The sequence below is a fragment of the Condylura cristata genome, unplaced genomic scaffold, assembly GCF_000260355.1.
Source record: "Condylura cristata isolate star-nosed mole 26May11 unplaced genomic scaffold, ConCri1.0 scaffold00010, whole genome shotgun sequence".
NCBI lineage: Eukaryota > Metazoa > Chordata > Mammalia > Eulipotyphla > Talpidae > Condylura > Condylura cristata.
The window spans coordinates 51,834,762-51,856,905 of record NW_004567111.1 but is presented as its reverse complement, the minus strand read 5'-3'; the positions used below and the strand labels follow the sequence as shown (position 1 = coordinate 51,856,905).

Below are 22,144 nucleotides of genomic sequence, written 5' to 3'. Positions count from 1 at the left end.
TTTTTACAGTGACCTTTGTGTAGCATTCTTATATACTGAAGCTGGATATTTTTCAGTGATCATTTTGTCCAGGTAATGTTTAATTAAAAATAAATAGATACTTAAAAAGACCTCATTGAGAAAAACTTAAGGCCTAACTGACTTCACTGGTAATTCTGCCATAATTGAAGGAAGAACTAATCTTCAGTGAAATAATACGGAGTCAGTTTTTTTCAAAAATTAAATGAGGAAGGAATGCTTCCCAGTTAACTTTCTAAAACCAGAAGTTCCACAATAGGAAAATAAAAAATTATATCACACAAAGAAAACTAGTCCAAGACTCTCCCTGATGGCACTGCAGGTTGAAGTACAGTGTTAGGAAGCTAGCTGCAGTAACTTCAGCACAAGTTCAATCCCTGGCCAGCAGGGTGACATAGCAGACCTTTCCTGTTTTGCCTGATGTTCCCCTCTGCAAAATACTACATTGATCTGTCTGTTCTGCTCCCCACTATGTCTCTGATGAAGCCTCTCACTGCCCCTGCACCTCTGGCTTGTACCCCAGTTCTGTATGCATAAGTAAATAAACCTTAAAAAAAAAAAAGGGAAAGAAAACAGACTGAAAACCCCCTGGTAAAATATTAGCAAATCAAATGCATGAAAAAAAGTATATCTTAACTAAGTGGGGTTTATTGGAAGAATGTAAAATTGAATGTTAGAAAACTAACTGATGTAAAGAAAAACTGTGATTATCTCAGTACATGTAGAAAAAACTTTGGACAAAATTGAGTCATAAAATAAATTCTCTACAAATTAGAGGTAGAACTTTCTCAATCAGGTACGGTAACCTGCCTTTCTATTCAAGGAGGATACATTCCCCATAGGATGCCTGAAAGTATGTATCATATTGAATACTATATATATATATATATATATACACACACACACACCTTTTTTTCCCCTATACATACCTATGTTAAAGTTTGACTTATAAATTAGGCACTGTGACAGATTAATGACATGAAGTAACATGATTATAATAATATACTGTAATAAAAGTCATATGAAAGTGAGGAGTGCGGTCTCTATCTCTCTCTCAAAATATCTTATTGTATATGATATTTTTTGTACTGTAGTTGATCACAGGTAACAAAGCAGCAGAAAGTAAAACTGAATATAGAGGAATTACTGTAAAGGGCATCTATGACAATCTTAAACTAATATGAGAAGTCATTTTAAAAGGTTGAACATATTTTTCTATCCATTATTATAGTAGAAGTCCTAGAAGGTACCATAAGATGAGGAAAAGAGATAAAAAGCATACATTTTGGAAAGTAAATAGTGACACTGAATTTATGAACAATGTGGCCAAGCATATAAAGAGGACAGGAGAATATGCAAAAATAGTTAGTAGAACTAAGATCTTGAAATATAAGGTCAATATGAAAAAATATTGTATTTCAATAACAAATGCTTTGCAAATATAGAAAAAAAGGAACCCTTATACATTGTTGGTGGAATGCAGACTGGTCCAACCGCTATGGAAAGCTGTGCAGAGGACCCTCAAATTACTAAAAATAGATCTACCATATGTCTCAGCAGTTCCACTCCTATGATCTACACAAAAGACACAAAATCATTAATTCAAATGGAAACCTGCACTCCAGTATTCATTGCAGCACTATTTACAATAGCTTAAATATGGGAACAACCTAAGTGTCCAAAAACAGAAGACTGGATCAAGATGTGATATGTGTGTGTACACACACATACACACACACGTGCATGTATGTGTATATATATATATCTACATATACATGCATACACACAGTGGATTACTACTCAGCAATCAAAAAAAGATAAACTCATGTCATTCACAGGAACATGGATGGAACTGTAAGGGATATGGCCAGTGAAATAAGTCAGAAGGAAAAAGAAAAATAGCAATGATTTTACTTACAAAAGGCATATAGGGAAAGCAAACATGGGGCAGGGGAGGAAAAAAAGACAAAACTAGCAGGCAAACTATAAATCAGAGATGGGAAGGGAGAGAGATCAAAACAGGGGAAGGAAAAGCACAGACTATGGTGACTGTGAGTGACTTGGTGGTAGCAAATTTATGGAAATTACACCTGAGAGGAAAAATCAAACATTATAAAAAATGAATAATGATACAAAATCATTACTGTTTTTATGTACTAGTAGTGAAGCAATGGACAGTGGATAAAATCATCCTCAGGATAATGGCAAGAAAATGATAGAGTTCTTGGGATAAATGTAACATGGTTTGCACAAAGCCAGTATACTGAACACTACAAAACATTGCTTCAGGAATTAAAGGAAAATTAAGTAAAGAGGTATAATATGTTCATGACTTGGAAGACATAATATTATAACAGTACCTTTTCTTTCCAAATTGATCTGTAGATTTTATGTACTATCTATCATTTTTTTAAATTTTGATAGAAATAGATAAGTTAATTGTAGAATTTACATGACTATGCAAATGACCTTTAATAGACAAAATAATCTTGAGAAAAAACATAGTTGGAAACCTTACAAAACCTGATTCTAAGATTTACAATAAAGGTACAATCATCTTGAAAGTATGGCATTAGCATAAAGATAAATATATAAATAATGGTAACAGAATAAAGAATCCATATTAGTCAGTTTACTTTTTTCCATATTAATCAATTTTTAATCCATATTAGTCAATGGATTTTCCCCCCAGTGAGAGAATGGGGTAGTCTTTTCAACTAATGATCTTTAAAAAAGTGGATATCCATATAAATTTAATTAAAGTTCACCCTCACCTCACAGTCATACTGAAAAATTTCTCAAAATGGATCCCTATTTAAATACAAAAACTGAAAACATTCAACTTATAGAAGAAAACTTTGTGACCTTGATGATAGGCCACAAAAAGATCTAGTCATAAAAAAATTATGTTACATTTCATCAAAATTAGTTATCTTTGGTTTTTAAGAGACATTAAGAAAAATAAGCCACCATTGAAAGAAAGTGTATAGGTGACATATATCTGATATAAGATATATACCCCATATATTAAAAAAAATATTTTATACAATATAAGAAGATACACAACCTGGTAAAACATTAACAAAATTTTTAAACACACACTTCATGAAAGAAGGTTTTTGAATAACCCTAGGCCCATGAAGAGATGTTCGATAGTATTAGTCACTGGGGAAATATAAATTAAAATCACAAAAAAAATGTATCACTAATATCCACCAGACTGGGTAAAAATTTTAAAAACAGACAATAGGAGGAACAACTAGAATTCACTCTCCTGACTAGTAAAAGCATACAATGGTATATAATCACTTTGTAATTTCTTACAGCTCAGTAATTATACCCCTAGGTATTTACCAAGTGTATGAAAACATATGTCCATGCAGAGACCGTGTAAGACTATTCAGAGAAGCTTTTGTTTCAGTTAAAAAAAAAAAATGTTTTAAAAATAGTCAAAGCCTGGCCCTCCCTAGTGGCACAGTAGGTTAAAGCGCAGCACTATGAAGCTGCCTACAGCAACTTCAGCATGAGTTCAATCCTGAGCCAGGAAGATGACCCACACAGTCCAGCAGACTCACATGCCTTGTCCACTACTCCCCTCAGCAGTGTACTTTGTCAGTCAGCCTGCTCTGCTCCCAACTTTGTCCCCAGTGAATCTTCTCATCACCCTGTACCCCTGTTCTGTATGCATAAATAAATAAATAAGTTTAAAAAATAGTCAAAGTCTGGAAACAGCCTCTGTGCTCTTAAATAGGTCAGTGGGTAAATAGGGAAATCCATATGTGGAATGCTATTCTTTTTTTTTTTTTGTTTTTCTTTTTAAAGATTTATTTGTTTATGCATATAGAATGGGGGTACAGGCCAGAGGTGCAGGGGTGGTGAGAGGCCTCACCAGAGACAGAGTGGGGAAAAGAACAGGCAGATCTATGAGGTACACTGCTGAGGGGAGCAGCGGGTGGGTCAGGAGAGGTCTGCCTTACCATGTGAGTCACCTCTAGGGCAGGGATCTAACTCATGCGGAAGTGGCTTTAACTTCTTAGTGCAGCGCTTTAACCCGCTGCACCACCAGGGAGGGCCCTTGGAATGCTATTCTATAATACAAAGAGAATAACTATTGCTATCTGCCACCAAAAAATGGACAAAGCTCAGAGAAGTTACATTAAGCAAAACCTCGCTTGCTCAAAATCAAGTCAGGCCTAAGGAGATTCAAACCTGGACAATGAAAAGGATGGTTTGGGAAGAAAGGTGAACAGTTTGACTTTCAGCACATAGGGCTCAGCTCACAGTTTCAGGCTTCCTGCTTGGGTTTGTTCAGTCTTGTTGAAACAGGATGAAGTCTCCCTGGGAGAAAGGTTCAACTGGCCTTGAAACAAAGAAGAAGCTGAGCCAGAAAAATAGCAGGAAAAGTCATCAGAGACATAGAAAAATGGAAGAAAGAGACTATAGGACTATAGAGGAAAGGTTTATCCATGAAGGGCAGGGTCAAAAATACTAAGAAGAGTGAAGACCTCACTGATCCTGTGTAGTAGGAATATCAGAGCCATAGCTTTGAAGTCAGTTTAAGAATCCTGATGTTCCTGCTCACTGGCTGACTTTGGGCAGTTACTTTCCAGTCTTTTAAGATGAGTATAAATAATGGTTTTCATTCTGAGCATTCTGAGACAATATATAGACTAAAGCACTTAGGACAGACCTAAATATACTTTAGTTTCTGATGCTGTTATCATTAGCAAGTTGTCATCTCATAATTTTAACTAATATTAAGTATTTGCTATGTAACTAATGATGTGCTTTTGGATTTGTATGGATCATTTATTTCATAGGTAACTTCCCAAGGTGACAGTGTGCACTGCATGTATAGCAGTGCAGGAAGTCCAGCTCAGAGCCTGTGTTCTCAGCTTTTTCTAACAGAACATTTTCAGGAGGGAAAAAACTGGCCTGCCAAGTGTTTAGGGAAAGGGAGAGATGAAGGAAACTGACAAATTGCAGAATATTATTCTAGGAAATTTAAAGGTAGAACAAGGGAGAAGAAAGAAGTAGAGTCACAGTAGATTTCTGAGGAGAGGCTTGAGCACTGAGCTTCTCTGGAGATTGTTTTAGTCAATGAATAGAATGTCTAAAGTCCATTCAGTAGCGTGCATTATTGAGTGACTGTTGTATGAGCTTAGAATCCTCTTTAATGTAAAAGATATAGGACATTTTCTCTAAGGAAGTTGCATACAGTCAGTCTCATCTGCCTTAGGCTGTGTGCTCAGATGATCTTGGCTTCAGGATAGCAGATACTGTACCTGGTGTTCTTAAACTTCTGATAGAAGCCCTTAGTCACTATCCATCTCTCCTTTTCATTATTGTAGTGACAGGTCTTGAGAACATGGGTGCAAAGATCAAGCCCCCTGTCTTTTGTTGCCCACCATGTTGACAAACACAGGATGAAATAGGGAGGAAATGGGTGGGAACTAAGGCCAGGGACTTACCGGTCCCTTTCCCATATAAACTATTTAGTGAAATTCAAGTTGTTTATCAGACTACAGGAAGTGATCACCACTGGGTGAACAGTTTCTACCACCACAGGTATAGAGGAGAGAAAGAGAAACTATTTTTCTGTGTAATCTTGGATATTCCCTATGGGTTACAAATGGCAAATGTGTGTCTAGGCTTAGGATTTTCATTGATCACAAAGACAGTTCCGGCCTGGAGGCTGAGAGTAGATTCGCTTTCTCTGCTGATTGCATGGACATTTACAAACCAATGAATAAAATGTTATTCTGGCAACAATGGTTTAATTACGGCATGTATAAAGCTAGGTGGCTTGTGAGGAGAAGTGTAATTTATAAGGGGTGAAACTTCTACCCCCATGAAGGACCAGGTTAAGTTTACCATAAATATAACTTCCTCTGAAGTAGCTACAGTTATATTGATTATACATTAAGAGAAATATCTTTAATACTCCACTAATTCCACCAGGACAATATTGAATAACAAGATTTTTCCTCCTGAATTTTTGCAATGAACTTAAAAGAAAAAGGTCTTAAGTTTCACTTAACTTAGTTTCAGTTTTCCTGCATGGCATTTCCATTTTTATTTCAGTCTTTCATTGAAAACATAGAGGTGAGAAAAAAAGAAAGAAAACATAGAGGTGAGATTAAAAAACTGAAGGTTGCTTGGCATGTTTACTGCTTTTAAGTTACCTTTTCTATAGATTTGCTTATAGAATTTGATAATTTGTTTTTAAATTGTCACTCAATGATTGCAAGAAGATTGAGATAATCAAATTGTGTTTGTGGATTTTTCTTTTCAAATGTCTCAAGTATACTCTCAAGAGCTTTTGAAGAATATAAATTATTGTGAAATATTTTTAAATGTTAACCTGTATATGATTTTACACATTGCTTAATCACAATGCTTTTTTTTTTTTTTCTCTCGCTCTCTTTTAATTTAATGTAGAAATAGGCAACAAGAAGTATTACAAGTACAGCAAAGAGAAGACATTAAAGTGGCTGGGGAAAAAGGTATGGTGCCTTTCTGATACCTTTTGACATATAAAGTATAATTTCCTTTTTAATATTTGGAGAAGATGGTCAGTCTGAATCCAAAGCCCATCTTGTACATAACACTAAAGAGGAAAATTATCAAGATATGCAAGTGGAAGAGTCTTTTGCTTTTTATCTTCCCTAACTTGTGCTCTCTAGGTTTAGCTCGATGTTCTCCTGTCACCTACAATCCCATTTCTGTGTGACCTAGTAAATTAAAGAAGTTCTTGGCATTTATTGATACAGATGTGAGTCTTCCAAGTAAGCTAGTATAGACAGGCCTGATGTACATTTACTGTTGTAGACCCTACAGGTATCTTAGAGGTTGATATTACCCATACAGAGCCAGGCAGGGCTGTGAGGCAGCGGGATGCATATCTTGAGGAAGTGCACCCCACTTTCGATGTCACCAGGCTGTGGAGGGTTCACCTTCCAGGCAAACTTTGTATCTTCCTGATCCAAAGTACCACTTTATATAAGATCTGGGGAAGTGATTTTCAAATCAATGTATAGGTCATAACTAATATTTCTCTGGGAATGGGATATGGTAGGGTAGGAAAGGATATATTAAGACAGAGTACAGAATAAGGGCAAGTATGAAGTGTGGCTCTGTAAAGCATGTATTTACATACATGTTTGGGTATTGGGCTGCTGTGTGTTTTTACTGTGGGCTATGAAAAACAAACAAATACCTTTGAAAGCCACTTGTCTAAAGTTGTTATGCACTTTCACATGATTAAGAAACTCACCAGATCAGATCTGTTGATGCCAAATTTTTGTAAGTTTGGTAGATACCAGTACTGATTCTTCATATTCTCTCTCTTGTAGGTGGAAAACATGTTAGTTTGTCTGATGGAAAACATGTTAGTTTGTCAAATCAAATTACTGGGCACATTGTAAACGTGGGAACATGGAAATGAACCCTGTAGAATTAGGCTTCTGCTAATCAAAGTAGTGAAAAGGTTTTAAAACTGCTCTTACATTTCACTTTTCAGTGGTTTTTGTAGTAGAATTCTATGTACGTGTGTGTATGTGTGTACATATATATGAGTATAAATGCTGAACAGAATTTAGCACTTAGTTTGTATTTTCAGCAAATAATAATGAAATAAAAATAGCAAGTTTGTTTTTATTATTACTATTTCTAAATTCTTAGGAAGTAGGAAATTTATATTAATCTGTTTAGGAATGATGACCTATAAATGTTGTGCTTGGTTCTGTTCTGAGGACTTTACTCATTTAATCCTTAGCAATCCTAAAATAGTTACCATTTTATTTCCATTTCACAGATATAGCACAAAAAGATTCATTAACTAGCCCATAGCTGCAGAGCAGTCCCAAGCAGCCTGACACCAGGGTTAGAGCTCTCAGTTGCCCCATGTGCTCTCTCACACTGGAGGCTTGAGGAGTCCATGTGCTGAGATGTTCCAGAGTGGTGGTCTTTCTCAGCAGCCCTCGCTGCTCTTCTGATATCTGACAAAGATATTTCTGGGCCCTCATATGCTTCCCTAAGTGGATTGGCAACCACCTGGAAAGTTAAGGAGTTTTAAAGTTCTATAGTTGAAAATGCCTTTTGGTTATTTTGTAGGTTAATCAGACTATAGCAGCTTTAAAAACCAATAACGTGAATGTCGGTGCCCATGTAAAGTCAGCTGCATTTTTCACTAGTTGCCAGGCTTCCAGTGACAAGGAAGGTAAGTAAATTATTTCATCAGAAATGACTTTTGTCTGGAGTAAGTTGCTGTGTATAAATGCCTGTCTTGTGATCTTAAAATCTTAATGTCTCAGCAACTTTGTTTTTTGGCCAGTGCTCTCAAAGATCTTGTGGCAGGCATGCATTTCATTTTAAAGCTAAGTAATATTTCTACCATAGATCACTTATGTCACTGATTGATACTTAAGTCACTCAGTCAGCAAATACTTCTTTTACTCTAATGGTAATAGCAATCCTACTAACCCTGACTCTCATCTATTGAAGATGTATTGCATGCTGAGCCTTTCACTGGGTTGCCAGTGTACACACATCTCATCTGACCCTCCTTGTAAGTCTCGTTTACAGTCTGGAGACTGTGTCCAGGGTCACTGCAGCAGTAAGTAGTGAAGCTGAGCTACTGAGGGAGCTTGCCTCACTGCTAAGTCCTTGTTCTTAACCATTTGCTGTGCTGTTCATGTGGCACAGCACACATGCATCTGTTTGGTCTCAATGTTTTGATTTTCGATGAAAATTGATTCACTTGGCATTTTTTCTTTTACATCATTAATGTACTTTTTTTTTTCCATTTTTGTTTTTGCCACTGTAGTCTCCTCTTATTTTTATGTATGTAGCTTAATATTTTTTTAAAAAGTTATATAATGTGATCAACATTCTCAAATGATAGGACAAATTAGTCTGACTTTAAGTTCCAAATCAGTGTTCCTACTTCTAACTATTCAACTCTGAAATATCTGACTTTTGTTATTAAAAAAAAAATAAAAACAAGGAATAGTAACCTGTTTGTGATTGATTCAGCCTTTCATATGCAGAAATCTGCCTTGAAATACCTTTCACATACAGACTGCTGATTTTTACATTTTGGGAACATTGTGATTTTACCAACTGTCAATGTCTTTGATTGGCTTTAAGAAAAGAGAAGGGATTTAATGAAATGGATACATGGATGGATGGATGGATGGGTGGTTAAAAATCGTAATTTTTGTTTTAAGTAAGAGGCATTTTAGGGCTTCTTTAGGCAGATTTTATTTAAAAAATGAATAACTATGGTTTTGGAGAGGTAGATAACCTATTCATTCTAGTTCTAAGTCTGGTACTTTTACCACATCTCAATATAAAGGCCTGGGCATAGTTATAGTGCCATAAAATAAACTTTATGCTTTTTAAACCATTTCCTTTCTTAGATCTTTAGCTTGGTATGCTACCAGAAGCAGCAAATGATATGTTGGCTTGCTTAAAATAGTTTTGTCTACTCATGATTCAATGGATAATTACTAACCCAGAACCATAAGCACATTTTAAGAAGGATCCAGTGATAATTTTTAGTTCTTCATTGGCTTTTGAAAACTCTTACTGAAGACTTTTTGAGATCAAGAGGTTCCTATAGCAGTTATGTTTCTAACTAACTCTGAGGCACATTGTTACCTTAGCTTTAGGGCAGAAGAGAAAGGGGAAAGAGAAAAGCAGATGACTATACAAGCAACAAGCCTGGAATATTACTTATGGTCCTTATATCCCAGTGATTATCCCACCTTATAATTTAAGTTTACTTATCCTTGAAATACTGAATTAAGAAAAGGGCTTTAAAACAGATATTGTTGTTTTATGTAACTGTATTAAGTTGATACCAGAGCCTCACTTTATACTGAGGATCCATATTTTAAAATTAATGATTATACATTCTTCAGATTTTGGTTTTAATATTTTTAAAAGCATTTTATTGGGAAAGAGAGAGATTGTGTGTGTGTGTGTGTGTGTGTGTGTGTGTAACATTTGTGAAACTAGAACTTAATAGAGATATATTTTTTCTTCTTAAGTGAACTTGAAAAAGACCTAGAAAAGGTTAGCATTTGAAAAAGATATGAATAGTTTATTTGCTATAGCTGATTTCTGAATTTTATTTGTATTCAAGGCTCTCAACTAAAAAAAAAAAAACCATGAATTTTGTTTTATCATTTAACCATGTTATGTTTATATTATCATCATACCTTTGATATCCTATACTACATCTCCTCCATAATATCACTCCACTACTCTGACAGACAGATCCTAGCATCCCCACTTTACAAATGATGAAACTGAAGCTAAGGCTAAATAAAACCAGAATTTGAATAATCTAACTATAAAACTACCATAATTATTCCTAATTTTTTTTTCTTTCACACTCCATTCTGTTTCTTTCAGAGGATTATATTCGATATGCTCATGGTCTGATATCTGATTACATCCCTAAAGAATTAAGTGATGATTTATCTAAATATTTAAAGTAAGTATTGTAAGTATTGTATATCTCTTGTCATATTTAGGAAATACTTTTGTGCTGCTTATTTTCCTTCACAGTTTATTTTCTTTATAGCTTATATCTGTTTTTGATAAGAGATAATTAGTAATTATGTTATAGACTATAGTTCTGGGATGATTTTTAATACTGATTGGAATAAGTTGATTTGGTGGATACCGATAGTGGGAATTTGTAAATATTAGATTGGAATGGTAGGTTGATATGATTTCAGATGGTAGAACTATTACAATTTGGGCCCAGTTAGATTTTTTTTTTAATTTAACAGCAGAAAGAAAGAGTAAATGGCATGAATCTTTTTGCAAGTTACATTGAAAGGCTTAATATCATTTTCACTGTTATGCAGTGGCCTTTATTATGACCACTATTTAGAGCTAAAGAAGTTTAAAAAACAACCTCTTTGAGCAAAGGGTTTGAGGATGACTTGATTTGTGTTCCTTTCTTTATAAAGAACTTTAATATAAACAATTTGCCTTAGGCTGAAAAAAATATTTATTTTTCAGATCTTAGCAAGTTGTTAATATTTTTTCTGTGAGATGACTTAATAGTTTTTCCTAGTCCTTAAAAATCCTTTTTTTCCCTCCAGCCTATGAAGATAAAATGACTTTTTATAGATTTACTTGCTGTTTTAAGCAAATTAAAATAAAAGAGCTGATTTACAAAACAATTAGTAGAAGTTGGTATCTATAAAGTATGTTGAAACTAGCTTTAATTTATAATAATATCCTTCAGTTTAATATTTCCCTGGATTTCTTGTTTTAAGCTTCTTATTAGAGAATATATCTCTTTGTATTTCATTATGTTTTGGATGCTTTTCTTTCCACTGAAATTTTTTAAGTTTTGATTAAAGATTGGGAGAGAAAGGTAACATCCATCTAACTCTTCAATAGGAGAAAAGATGAAGTTTGTGTGACTTTTTACCAATAGTTTAAATAATTTTCACTTGTAAAATATATATGCTAGATGTCATCATTTATGAAGAAAAAAAATCCCAATGACAAAATGCAATTTTATAAGAGCTAAATAAAAGCAATTCCATTTCAACAAATGGGTTCTAATTTTATTTTAGTTCAGATAATTCCATATAAGGAATTAAATAGCCCAGTGAAGATGTTTTCATTTAGAGAAATTTCACTCTTTATACTGAAATCATTGTACAGTGACATGTGTGAAGGTAACACTATCAGATGAAAGTGGGCCTCACTAAGTCTTAGTGAGTCTTTTTATATTCTCATCTATGAAAATCATGATTGTGATTCTTATTTTCACTTCCTTAGACTTCCAGAAACTCCACCTCCATTGACAACCCCTCCATCAAAGGTAAAAGCTGTAACTAAGATATCTTTGGGGGACTTAAAAATTTACCACACTTTTATCACCTAGCTATAGTTTCTTATAGAATATTCTAAAGCATATTATTACACCTATACAGAAGATTGTTATATGGAATAGACATTATAATCATAGGCTCTCCACCAATATATTTTATTTGTGTAGCTTTTATCTGAATATAAATAAAGTGTTATGAAAACCAAGTAAGAGCTAGTTTTAGCTACATACTTATGTAAATATCTTTATGTGTATACTGATGTTTGTGTGTATGTATATATCTGTATATACATACACACAAGAAACTAATATTAAGTCATTTTGAGTTATATGTAGTTGACTCTATTAATCACCAGGAATACTCTTTATAACTAAAACTCATTTTGCCAAATTGAATTTTTACTGACATAAATGAACACAGCAATATATATATATATATATATATATATATATATATATATATATTTGTGCCACAAGAATCTTTAAGGCAAGGATGACCACTCTTTTTTTTTTTTTAAAAAAAGCTTTATTTATTTATGCATACAAGTACTGGGGTACAGGCCAAAGGTGTAGGGTGTGAGAGGATTCACCAAAGACTAGGGAGCAGAACAGGCAGACTGACTGGCATACACTGCTGAGGGGACAGTGGACCAGACAGGAGAGGTCTGCCACGCCATGTGGGTCATGCTGCAGTGGCTTCCGAGTGCTGCACTTTAACCCCTTGCCCACCAGGGAGGGCTCAACCATTCTTTTTTTGATGTACTTGAAATGAGCAATGCAATTTGTGTGTGATTTTTGCCTGCTAGTGGAAAACTTTTGCCCTTCCAGATATTACCAGATTGCCGCCCTCTGCTCCTTGACGGCAGGGCTGCAATCTGTGTTTATTCCCAGATGTGGAGAGTAGAGAAACCAGTCATAAACCATCCCTGATGGAAGCTACACCCCTCAGTCCAGGCCTGACTTTCAAACTAGAGAGACCTAAGGGAAGTAAATTAAACACTGGCACTAGCTTGTCAGTGAGATTATTGTCCAGCCAGCAAAATAATGAATGCCTTGAGAATGGACACTGGACAACACATGGATGTTAAACAGCTTTCTTTTTTCCCTGCCTTCAAGGTGGCCAACATGTTCAGAATTTTTTTGTGTCATATCCTGTTTGGAGGTAGTGGTGGCTCAAAAAATACTTTTTTAGAAAAAAGACCACAAATTTAGAGTGCAAATTTAAAGTGCATCGGTGTTAACTGTGGGCCACGTTCAGCAGATTTTCAAAGGAGGTTTATCTTTTCCTCTCTGGAGGAAAAGCACCAAGCAGAAGTCAGTGAGTTGCTGTGAGATCTGGAAAGCCCATTGTAGGTCAGACTCATGCTTTAGCTTAGAAGTTAACCTTTGACAGAAGCACTAGGAGACAGAGACACAATTGTCTTGTTAAAATTAAGAGGATATAGGGCCCTCCCTGGTGGTGCAGCAGGTTAAAGCACAGCACTAAGAGGCTAAAGCCACTTCCTCGTGAGTTTGATACCCGCCTTCCCTGGAGGTGACTACATGGCATGACAGACCTCTCCTGACCTGCCCACTGCTCCCCTCAAGTAGTGTACTTCGTCAGTCTGCCTATTCTGCGCCCCCCTCTGGTGAATCTTCACATCACCCCTGCAATTCTGGCCTGTACCCCAGTTCTGTATGCACAAATAAATAAATCTTAAAAAAAAAAAGTTAAGAAGATATGTATACTTGCTTATTTATTTTTTTCTTCCTCTAAAAAGTAAGCTTATTTCTTCCTCCCAAATATCTGTCTTCCTTAGTAACTAAGAATTAGTTCATGAATGGACCTAAACCTGTTTTTGAGGGTTTTATTTTAGCTTTTGATACTTGCTGGAGTGAGATGTTTTGTGATTTTATTTTTTCTTACCTAGTTTTCTATCTTCTCATTTTAATTTGTAGAATTTAAGTCATTTGTAATTTCATTATTTATGATTTAGATAAAGAGTGAACAAACTTCTTTAAAGGCCAGATGATAAATATTTGAGGCTTCATGAAGCAGATGGTCTCTGTCACAGCTGCTTAGCTCTGCTGTTACAGCAGAGACAGCCACAGATATTCATAAATGAATCAGCACGGCTGTGTTCCAGTAACACTTCATTTATAAAGACAGGCAGCCGGCTGCCTTTGGCCCATGGGCTGCAGTTTGCCAAGGTCTGATTTAGATCTCAGCATCTTCTCTGTCCCAAATCTCAGCTTCATCTCCTGAATTAGTTGCTTTTGAGGTCATCTTCTACTTGATCATGTCTTCCTGGGGCTTCAATGTGCCTGTTGCAATCTGTACTAGAAATGGTATTATAGTTTAAACAAGAGAAGGATGTTTTCTGCTAGCTGTCCTGTCTGTCCATGATTTGATTGACTTTTACAGTAATATAGTTGATTGTTTTCAAGAAATAGGTTGCAGCAGTTATTAGGTATCTTTGTGTCTGTATTGTAATCGATAGTCTGGAACTTGCTGTCATTAATATGTCCTGCATTATTTTTCTCTTATTATTATATGTTTGTCTATGTTGAAGCTTATCTTTCAAACTTTGCTCCTTTCAGTCTCTGTCAGCTACCAGAGCTAATCTAATCAGTGTATTTGGAGGTGCTCCTGAGTTCCTTCTTTCAAATCATTTGTAAAAATGCTAAGAGCAGTCTTGGCAATGGTTCCTGTGGCCTCTGCTCTTCTCACCAATACCTCTTTAGTCATATACTTTGTTAAGTCTTTCTGAGCCACATCATCTCTTCTGAAACTTTTTTTTTTCAAATCTGTACTGACTTGGCCATTTAAATAACAAAAATTGTATACAATGATGTTTTTTTCAACATATTCCACAGTGTGCTAGGAATAACATGAAACCTAGTTATATGCAGAAACGATCACAATCTTTTTTTTTTTTTAAGATTTAGTTATTTATTTATACAGAACTGGGGTACAGGCCAGAGGTGCAGGGGCAGTGAGAGGATTCACCAGAGACAGACTGGGGAGCAGAACAGGCAGATCAACAATGCATACTGCTGAGGGGAGCAGCGGGCAGGTCAGGAGAGGTGTGCAGCACCAGGTGGGTCACCTCAGGTGCAGGCGGGGATCGAATTCATGCTGAAGTGGCTTTAGCTTTTTAGTGCTGTGCTTTAACCCACTGCGCCACCAGGGAGGGCTCCCACAATCTTTTTTTTTTTTTTTTAATCACTTATAACTGGTATCTTAAGAGATGCTATTAAAACACCTGAACAAGTTGGTCATCTTATTAAATGTTTTACCTTTATTAGGTAGCAATTTCCATATTAAGCTCCCACCATAAACACTTCTTAACTGACTTATCAGTGAAAAGTAAGCATATACAATTGTTTATAATCACATCTGTATTAGGAATATTTTGCCACTTAGAAGGAACACAAAAAAGCTTATAACTGTAATCTTTTTGTGATTTGAAATTATACACTTCATCATTATTACCTGTGAGTTCTACTCTCCTGATTATTTTCTAGTAAAAATACACATTACCTAATACCCTTTGCAGATACAGATTCTTAAGAAAGTTTCTTATATACATTTCATTTGTATGGTAGGTTATTCATGCAAGATAAATTTGTCTTTTTAAAATCCATTCAATAGAGGTTGATGGGTTGCTGAGAGAAGTCTTTCCCACGTTGTATGATCTATCTAGGATGCCCTAGCATGTTGTCTTATCCCTTCATGTTGTATGCGCTGTGGCATCTTTTAGCACCAGTTCTACCAATTCTTTGTTGGCAAAAGCTGGATTATAAAGAATGAAACTGGCAATAAATATGCATTCCCTTAGACCAATTCATGTTGGGTCTTGTCAACCTGGTATATCCACAAAAAGCTTGAAGATTTTTAACTATTTTCATTTGACCACCATGCAGTTAATTCCGTGTTAAGCATCAAGGTTTTCTGCTGTGTGCCTTCTATTGTATCACTATTCCTTCTAAGTTATGAACAGTAAGACCATAGTGTAGCTCTTGACATGATCCTCACATTCATTGTTACAAAGAGCTGTTGTGAAAGGTGAAAACATGAAATAAAGACTGACTTTGTTGCACACTACCTAATTAAAGGTCATTTGGTATAAAAATTGAGACCTGTCTCTAAGTCATCTGCCAGGTGACCTTAAGCTATTTATTTAATCTCTCTTGTGCTTCCTTCTCCTGACCACTGCTTACTTTGCCAGGTTGTTCTTATGTGGATAAAATTAGATAATTGGCTTTCAAAGAGATAAGAATGCAAAACTATGCAAAGATGATAATGATAGAATGATGCCATTCCTGTATTCCTACATGGGCATTAAATAGTCCAGGAGGTGAATAAAGTAGAGTATCCTGCTGGCCTCCTGGTGCCCCCTTAGAGAGAATTCTAGTCTCGACTGTTTGCCTGCTCCATCCACCCTTGAAGTCTGTAGTCACCTAGAGGCCTCTGTCCCTGGTGCGTGCAAAGTATATGGTCATTATTACTATAGATTGGCCAAGGGGTGGCTCACAGACTTAACTAGTCATTTTCCCACATCACCAAAGTTGCTTCTCGAAGGAACATGTGACTTTGTTCCCAGATAACTAGCAAGATGTGAAGGAGCCCATAAAAAGTAAGGCTGTTGCAGTGTCTGTTGCCTCAAAGTAGGTCCAAATTGAACTTTTTTTTTAAAGCATGGTCTAAGTGTCAAGGTGACATTTGACCCCACTTCACTGCTCTGAATTGCAGAAAGCAAAGTTATCAGATGAGCCTGTAGAAGCAAAAGAAGATTACACTAAGTTTAACACTAAAGATTTGAAGACTGAAAAGGTATGTGTGTCCAGGTGTAGTAGCATACACTTGAACTCCGTGGGGGGTGTTGCATGAGGACATGGGGAACAATTGCACTCTTGATTATGATTCTATCAGTTTAACCCTAAAGAATTGTTCATTTGAGTTTTTTCCTGACTTAATAGTCAAATGACAATGAAAATATTAGGCAAGGAAGATTTTTTTATGACTCAAAGAAATGCAACATACTTAGCCAACATGTGCCTAACCTTTGCTTTGTATTGAGTGATTGGGTAGAGCAGAGAGGGAAGGAGCATTTTGTCAAATCTGCTGTCCAGAGCTTCCCAGAAATTATAATGATGATAAAAGTTATTAATAACTTCACTATTCAGCATTCACTCCAAATATTTTTGTAACACTTCTTACTAAATTTTATCTTATACATGCCTTAAAATCTATACATAGCTTTTAAAATAGGCATTATATGTATTTCAGTTTTGGTTTTCACTTACTATATTGTGAAAATGTTCATATGTCATTAAGTATTCTTTGAAAATTATCAATAGTTTATTATATTCAATTATGTGTGTTATTTTACTGTGTGGAATAATAATTTAATCATTTTTTGACAATGTTATTTCTGCTTTTTTAATTTTTGTTTTAGTGAAGTGATAAGCATTATTTATAGTCTATATTTTTTATTATTTCATCAAACACAATTTAGAAATAAGAGTAAGAGCTTAGAAAACAAGTTCTTATGTGATTATTGAGATATATGATGGGTAGTAAAAATGCTTTTCAAAACTGCCATTGAAATTTACACTCCCAGCCATAATTGCTGGTGAGTATTCATTGTTCATTCTTAATACTGAATAATATTTTTATTGAAAATTTCTGTCTATCTAATTAGGCTACATTTCCTTAACTGGAAAAGTTAATTTTCCCCCAAGTCCTTATTTCCCATTTGTATTTTTGCAAATTGTCAATTTATGTCCCTTCCTTGTTTTTATATTGTTCTTAGTAATGTTTTTCTTGTTGATGTGTAATAGCTCACTCTGAACTAATGCTATTAATACTTTTCATGATAGAGGGTACAAATAATTTTCCTATTTTTTATTTAGCCTTTTCAGTTGATTTTTAGCAGTTTTAAATTTTTCTGAGAATTAAATATAGAAGTTATCTTTTTATTATATTCTTACTATTTTTATACTTAAAAAGACCTTATCTTTTCCAAGATAACTTCCCCTAAAACAGTAAACTTTCACAGTCCTTAATATCTTTTTTTTTTTAATGGGAAGGAACTTTGTGTGTGTGTGTGTGTGTGTGCGTATGTTTATTTTTTGTGCTTTTTTCCATCTCAGTTGCAATCCCCTTGGGTTTCCCATCACCAAATCACACTGTCCTTATTAGCTTAAAAACATTTTTTTCTTTATTTTTCTTTATTTTCTTTCATTTACCTGGCTGTGTGATATCAGAAGATAATCCAGTTTATGATAGCTCGTTATCTCAGTGCTTTTTGTAACAGGGACTTTTTTCTTAAGCTTCTGAAGTTCAGGCTGTCATTTACTAAGATAGCCCCAAAGCCTAAATAGTATATAGCAAATGCTCAATAAATATTGCTTGGCTGTAGCATTACATGTCCATAGAATCTCTTTGTCTGCAGTCAGTTGTCATACTTGAACATGTTTTAATAAACAACTGTTCAATTAAAGAACATTACCACGCCTGGAAGTATCAGCTAATAAGCAGGGACATTTTTTTTAGTTTCTCTCTGAAAAATATTTCTAAATGCTACTTCTCATTGTAATCTACTTGGGCACAGCACCAGTAAGATAAGGGGTTGGACCAGGATGTCAGTTAAATGCAGGGGAGAGCTTGTCTCAAAGAGACTGTCGCTTTTCACCAGCCAGTCAAAAAATAAGCCTACTAAATTATAAGTGACAAAATGTGAGAAGCACGATTTCAGGGACCATATATTGTGTCCTTAAAAGATCCTTTGACAATGACTTTGTCTCACAGCTCCCATGAAGACAGCTAATTTTTTATTCTTTGCTGATTCCCATAATTTATGATTCTGCTGCACAAGTAAAATTAACTGCTATTTATCTTCTGCTAATGCTTGCTATAGCACAGGACATAGAAAAAGCAAACAACAGTGACCAGGAAGGGAAATTTACAAGGCAGCGATATTTGGAGTCAGTTTTTTAGAACATAATTTTTTTTTTTTTGTAGTAGGGCAGCTATCCTACTGGTCTGGGGGGCTTTGCAATATGGGTTTTCGTTTGAATACAATAGCATAGTCTTTGGTTTCCCATATAGCCCATGAAAAAAAAAAATCAGAGGGTAAATTGGTATGAATTATTCATCATGTGGTAATACAGGCTGTAATTCCTCTCTGACAATTGCTGCCTGTGTCAGCCCCATTGTTTGTTGCTGCATTTAATGCACCCTCTAAGTAACCATTGGTTGTAACATTCCATTCCTTAGAAGGCGGCAGTTCTGTCTCCTGCCCCTTTTCACATATATTGTTCCTTAGGTTTGAATTCTGAATAGAAATCAGAACTTCTTAAAATATATCACTCTCTTGTGAAGCGTGTTAGCAGGGAATACTTACCTCCCTTAGTGCTTAGTGAATTTTTGAGACATGAAGGGTCTTGTTTGATTTGTACCATGACGTATGAATGTTACATTTGAAACTATTTTTCTCTTATTTTCATTAACAGAAAAATAGCAAAATGACTGCAGCGCAGAAGGCTTTGGCTAAAGTTGACAAAAGTGGAATGAAAAGTATCGATTCCTTTTTTGGTGCAAAAAATATAAAAAAAGTTGGAAAGATTTGAAACTTTGAAAATGAAATCTAGCAAAAATATTTTTCTTCGATGTGATTCATTTCATATCTTTCATGTCACTGTACTTAGCCTTCATAATAACCTTTTGCTGAAAAAAAGAGGGGGCGGTTTTTACATTTACTTGAACATTTCTTTGTATTTGCTTTTTGTGTTCCTGAACAAAATATGGGAAAGTAATTATGTAGCTTCACGTCTTATTTTACATAATGAAGAAAAAAGTGAGTCAATAGAAGTAACATACAACATCACAGTTTCCTCAATAAACTAACATTGGACAATATTTGAATGTATGCCTGTTTTTTTATACAACTTTGCCACTTGGTAGCTGTAGTTCTAAGGTTTTCAATATACTAAAAGAAATTTGATAAGAAAATTATTAGATAAGCTACTATTTTAAAGCCTTAAGGTTTTGATAAATCTTAAATGGTATTTTTATAACCTTTTCCTTGACAACATCATGTTGTGAAAATTTTCCCAGACTACTAAAGTATTCTTTATTAATATGTCTTTTTAATGACAATAATTTTTAATTATTTGGATATTTTATTTAATGATCATCCAATTTTGAGTATTTAGATAATTAAAAAATGTTTGTTGTATACAAAATTGGCTTATATGTAAACATTTGTCCACATCTTTTATTATTTCCTTAGAGTGGGTTTTTATATGTAGGATTATTAGTTCATAACTAAGTTTTCCAAATAATGTGTTGTGAGACTGTTTCACGGAAAAGTTACAGGATGTTGCACTCTGAGATGGGGATGTGATACCTTATTCAGGGCCACTGTGTTGTGAGTTTTATAGTTGCAAGTAAGTGGGAGAGAGACATTTTATTGTGGTTTTCTCATTTTTCTTCTTAGTATTGATATTGAACATTTTTTCCTAATCATATGTCAGAGAATCATCTGTATATGTCCTCTGTTAAATTATTGGAGTGCCCGTATTCTTCTTACTGACTCTAAAAGAAGACTTAAGGGTTGTTAGTTTTTATAATGAACTTATTTCTTGGCTTGTAAATCGCCTTTAATTTTGTGTATGATTTTTTTGTTGTTTACATGGGTATTATAGTTGGAGAATGTTTTCCTTTATTAGAAAGTTAACTGGTCATTTATTTTCTCCTAATTTTTATTAGTTAATCTTTACTCTGTGTTTAATTACTTAAATCATATAGAGGATTTGTGTTTAAATATGCTGTAAACTAAGACTCTGATTATATTCTGACCTGTTTGTTTTTCTTATATTAGCTCTCTTGGATTTTGTTTTGTGTGTCAGATTCCAAGAGTAAGTTCCAGTGCAGCTCTTCTTGATATTTTGTTAGTTATTTGGGGAAATAACAACATCTTTCAAAGTTCTGTGTTAACTGTTCTCACTCAGAAATAAAATATTTCTCTATATTTACTAAAATCCTAATTTTATCTTTCACTAACACTTGGTTACTTACCTTTGGTAAGCTTATTTTTAGGAAGTATCTCTAGGTATTTTTATTGCTATCAATGATGTATTTTCTTTGCTAGACCTTTGACTGTTCTGTAGTAAAGTTTTATACTTTTATAAATTATCTTCTTTAAAAAAGATTTATTTATTCACACAAGAACTGGGGTGTGGGCCAGAGGTGTGATGGTGAGCAGATTCACCAGAGAGAGTAGGGAGCAGAACAGGAGGGTTTACTGAAATACATTGCTGAGGGGAGCAGCCGGAGGGACAGGAGAGGTCTGCCATGCCATGTGGGTGGTCAAACTCATGCTGCAGTGGCTGCAGATAGCTTCATAGTGCTGACTGGGGATCAAACTCATGCTGCAGTGGCTGCAGATGGCTTCATAGTGCTGTGCTTTATCCAGTTGCACCACCAGGGAGGGCCCTTATATATTATCTTTTAAATACCAATTTACTAAACTGTTATTGTAATAGCGTTCCATGTTAGATATTTTGACACATAGCAAAGTTTGTAATCTTATTTCAAAGAAATTACTTGCAATTCTTCCTAATACTTATACCACTTTGATATGATATGATATGATATATGATATACGATATGATATGAGTGAAATATTGAGAACAGTGTTGAAGAGTACAATGGTAGTCATCTTAGTCTAATTTTTGATTTTATTAGTGTGCTTTACCATTAATCCTGACACTATCCATCTTTCATGCACCCTTCTATACTTAGTTTTTTTAAAGTTACATTATTGATTGTTGTTGGTTGTTACCAAATGTATTTTTGGCACCTCTTGAGATGACTGTAGGATTTTTATTACTGTTAAGCTACTGAGTTGCCATATGGCAATAGATAACATATAGTATAGTGGATTCTTCTGTAAGACTTAGTCATTATCAAATCTAGTTTTTAAGACGTAACATTCAGGACTTTAAAAATTTATATATAAAGCATTTTTTTTTTTGGTTTAGTATTAAAATTATATCAGTTGTCCTTTTTCTCAATGTTCTAGAAGGATTAATTTTGTATAGTAGTATTCTGTTTCTGGAAAATTTTAAGAAATATCAGTGGTAAACTGTCCCGCACTGAACCTTTTTGTTTTGTTTCATACATGTGTTTAATTTTTATTGCAGAAATGGTTATCTTTTAATAATTTACTTATATATATTATACATCATTGTTCATTGTTTTTTGCTTGA

General features: G+C 34.6%; 1 protein-coding gene across 1 annotated transcript in view; it reads left to right on the top strand.

Moving 5' to 3' along the window:
* Positions 1 to 19,790, top strand: part of RNASEH2B (ribonuclease H2, subunit B) — a gene marked incomplete at its 5' end in the record, with an annotated part of 53,135 nt that extends 33,345 nt beyond the window's left edge. The window contains 6 exons of the mRNA XM_012723177.1: positions 6,460 to 6,524; positions 8,134 to 8,239; positions 10,441 to 10,522; positions 11,833 to 11,875; positions 16,620 to 16,700; positions 19,385 to 19,790. Coding sequence (XP_012578631.1) covers positions 6,460 to 6,524; positions 8,134 to 8,239; positions 10,441 to 10,522; positions 11,833 to 11,875; positions 16,620 to 16,700; positions 19,385 to 19,501 — 494 coding nt within the window. The remainder of the gene's footprint in view (positions 1 to 6,459; positions 6,525 to 8,133; positions 8,240 to 10,440; positions 10,523 to 11,832; positions 11,876 to 16,619; positions 16,701 to 19,384) is intronic.
* Positions 19,791 to 22,144: the final 2,354 nt, after the last annotated feature.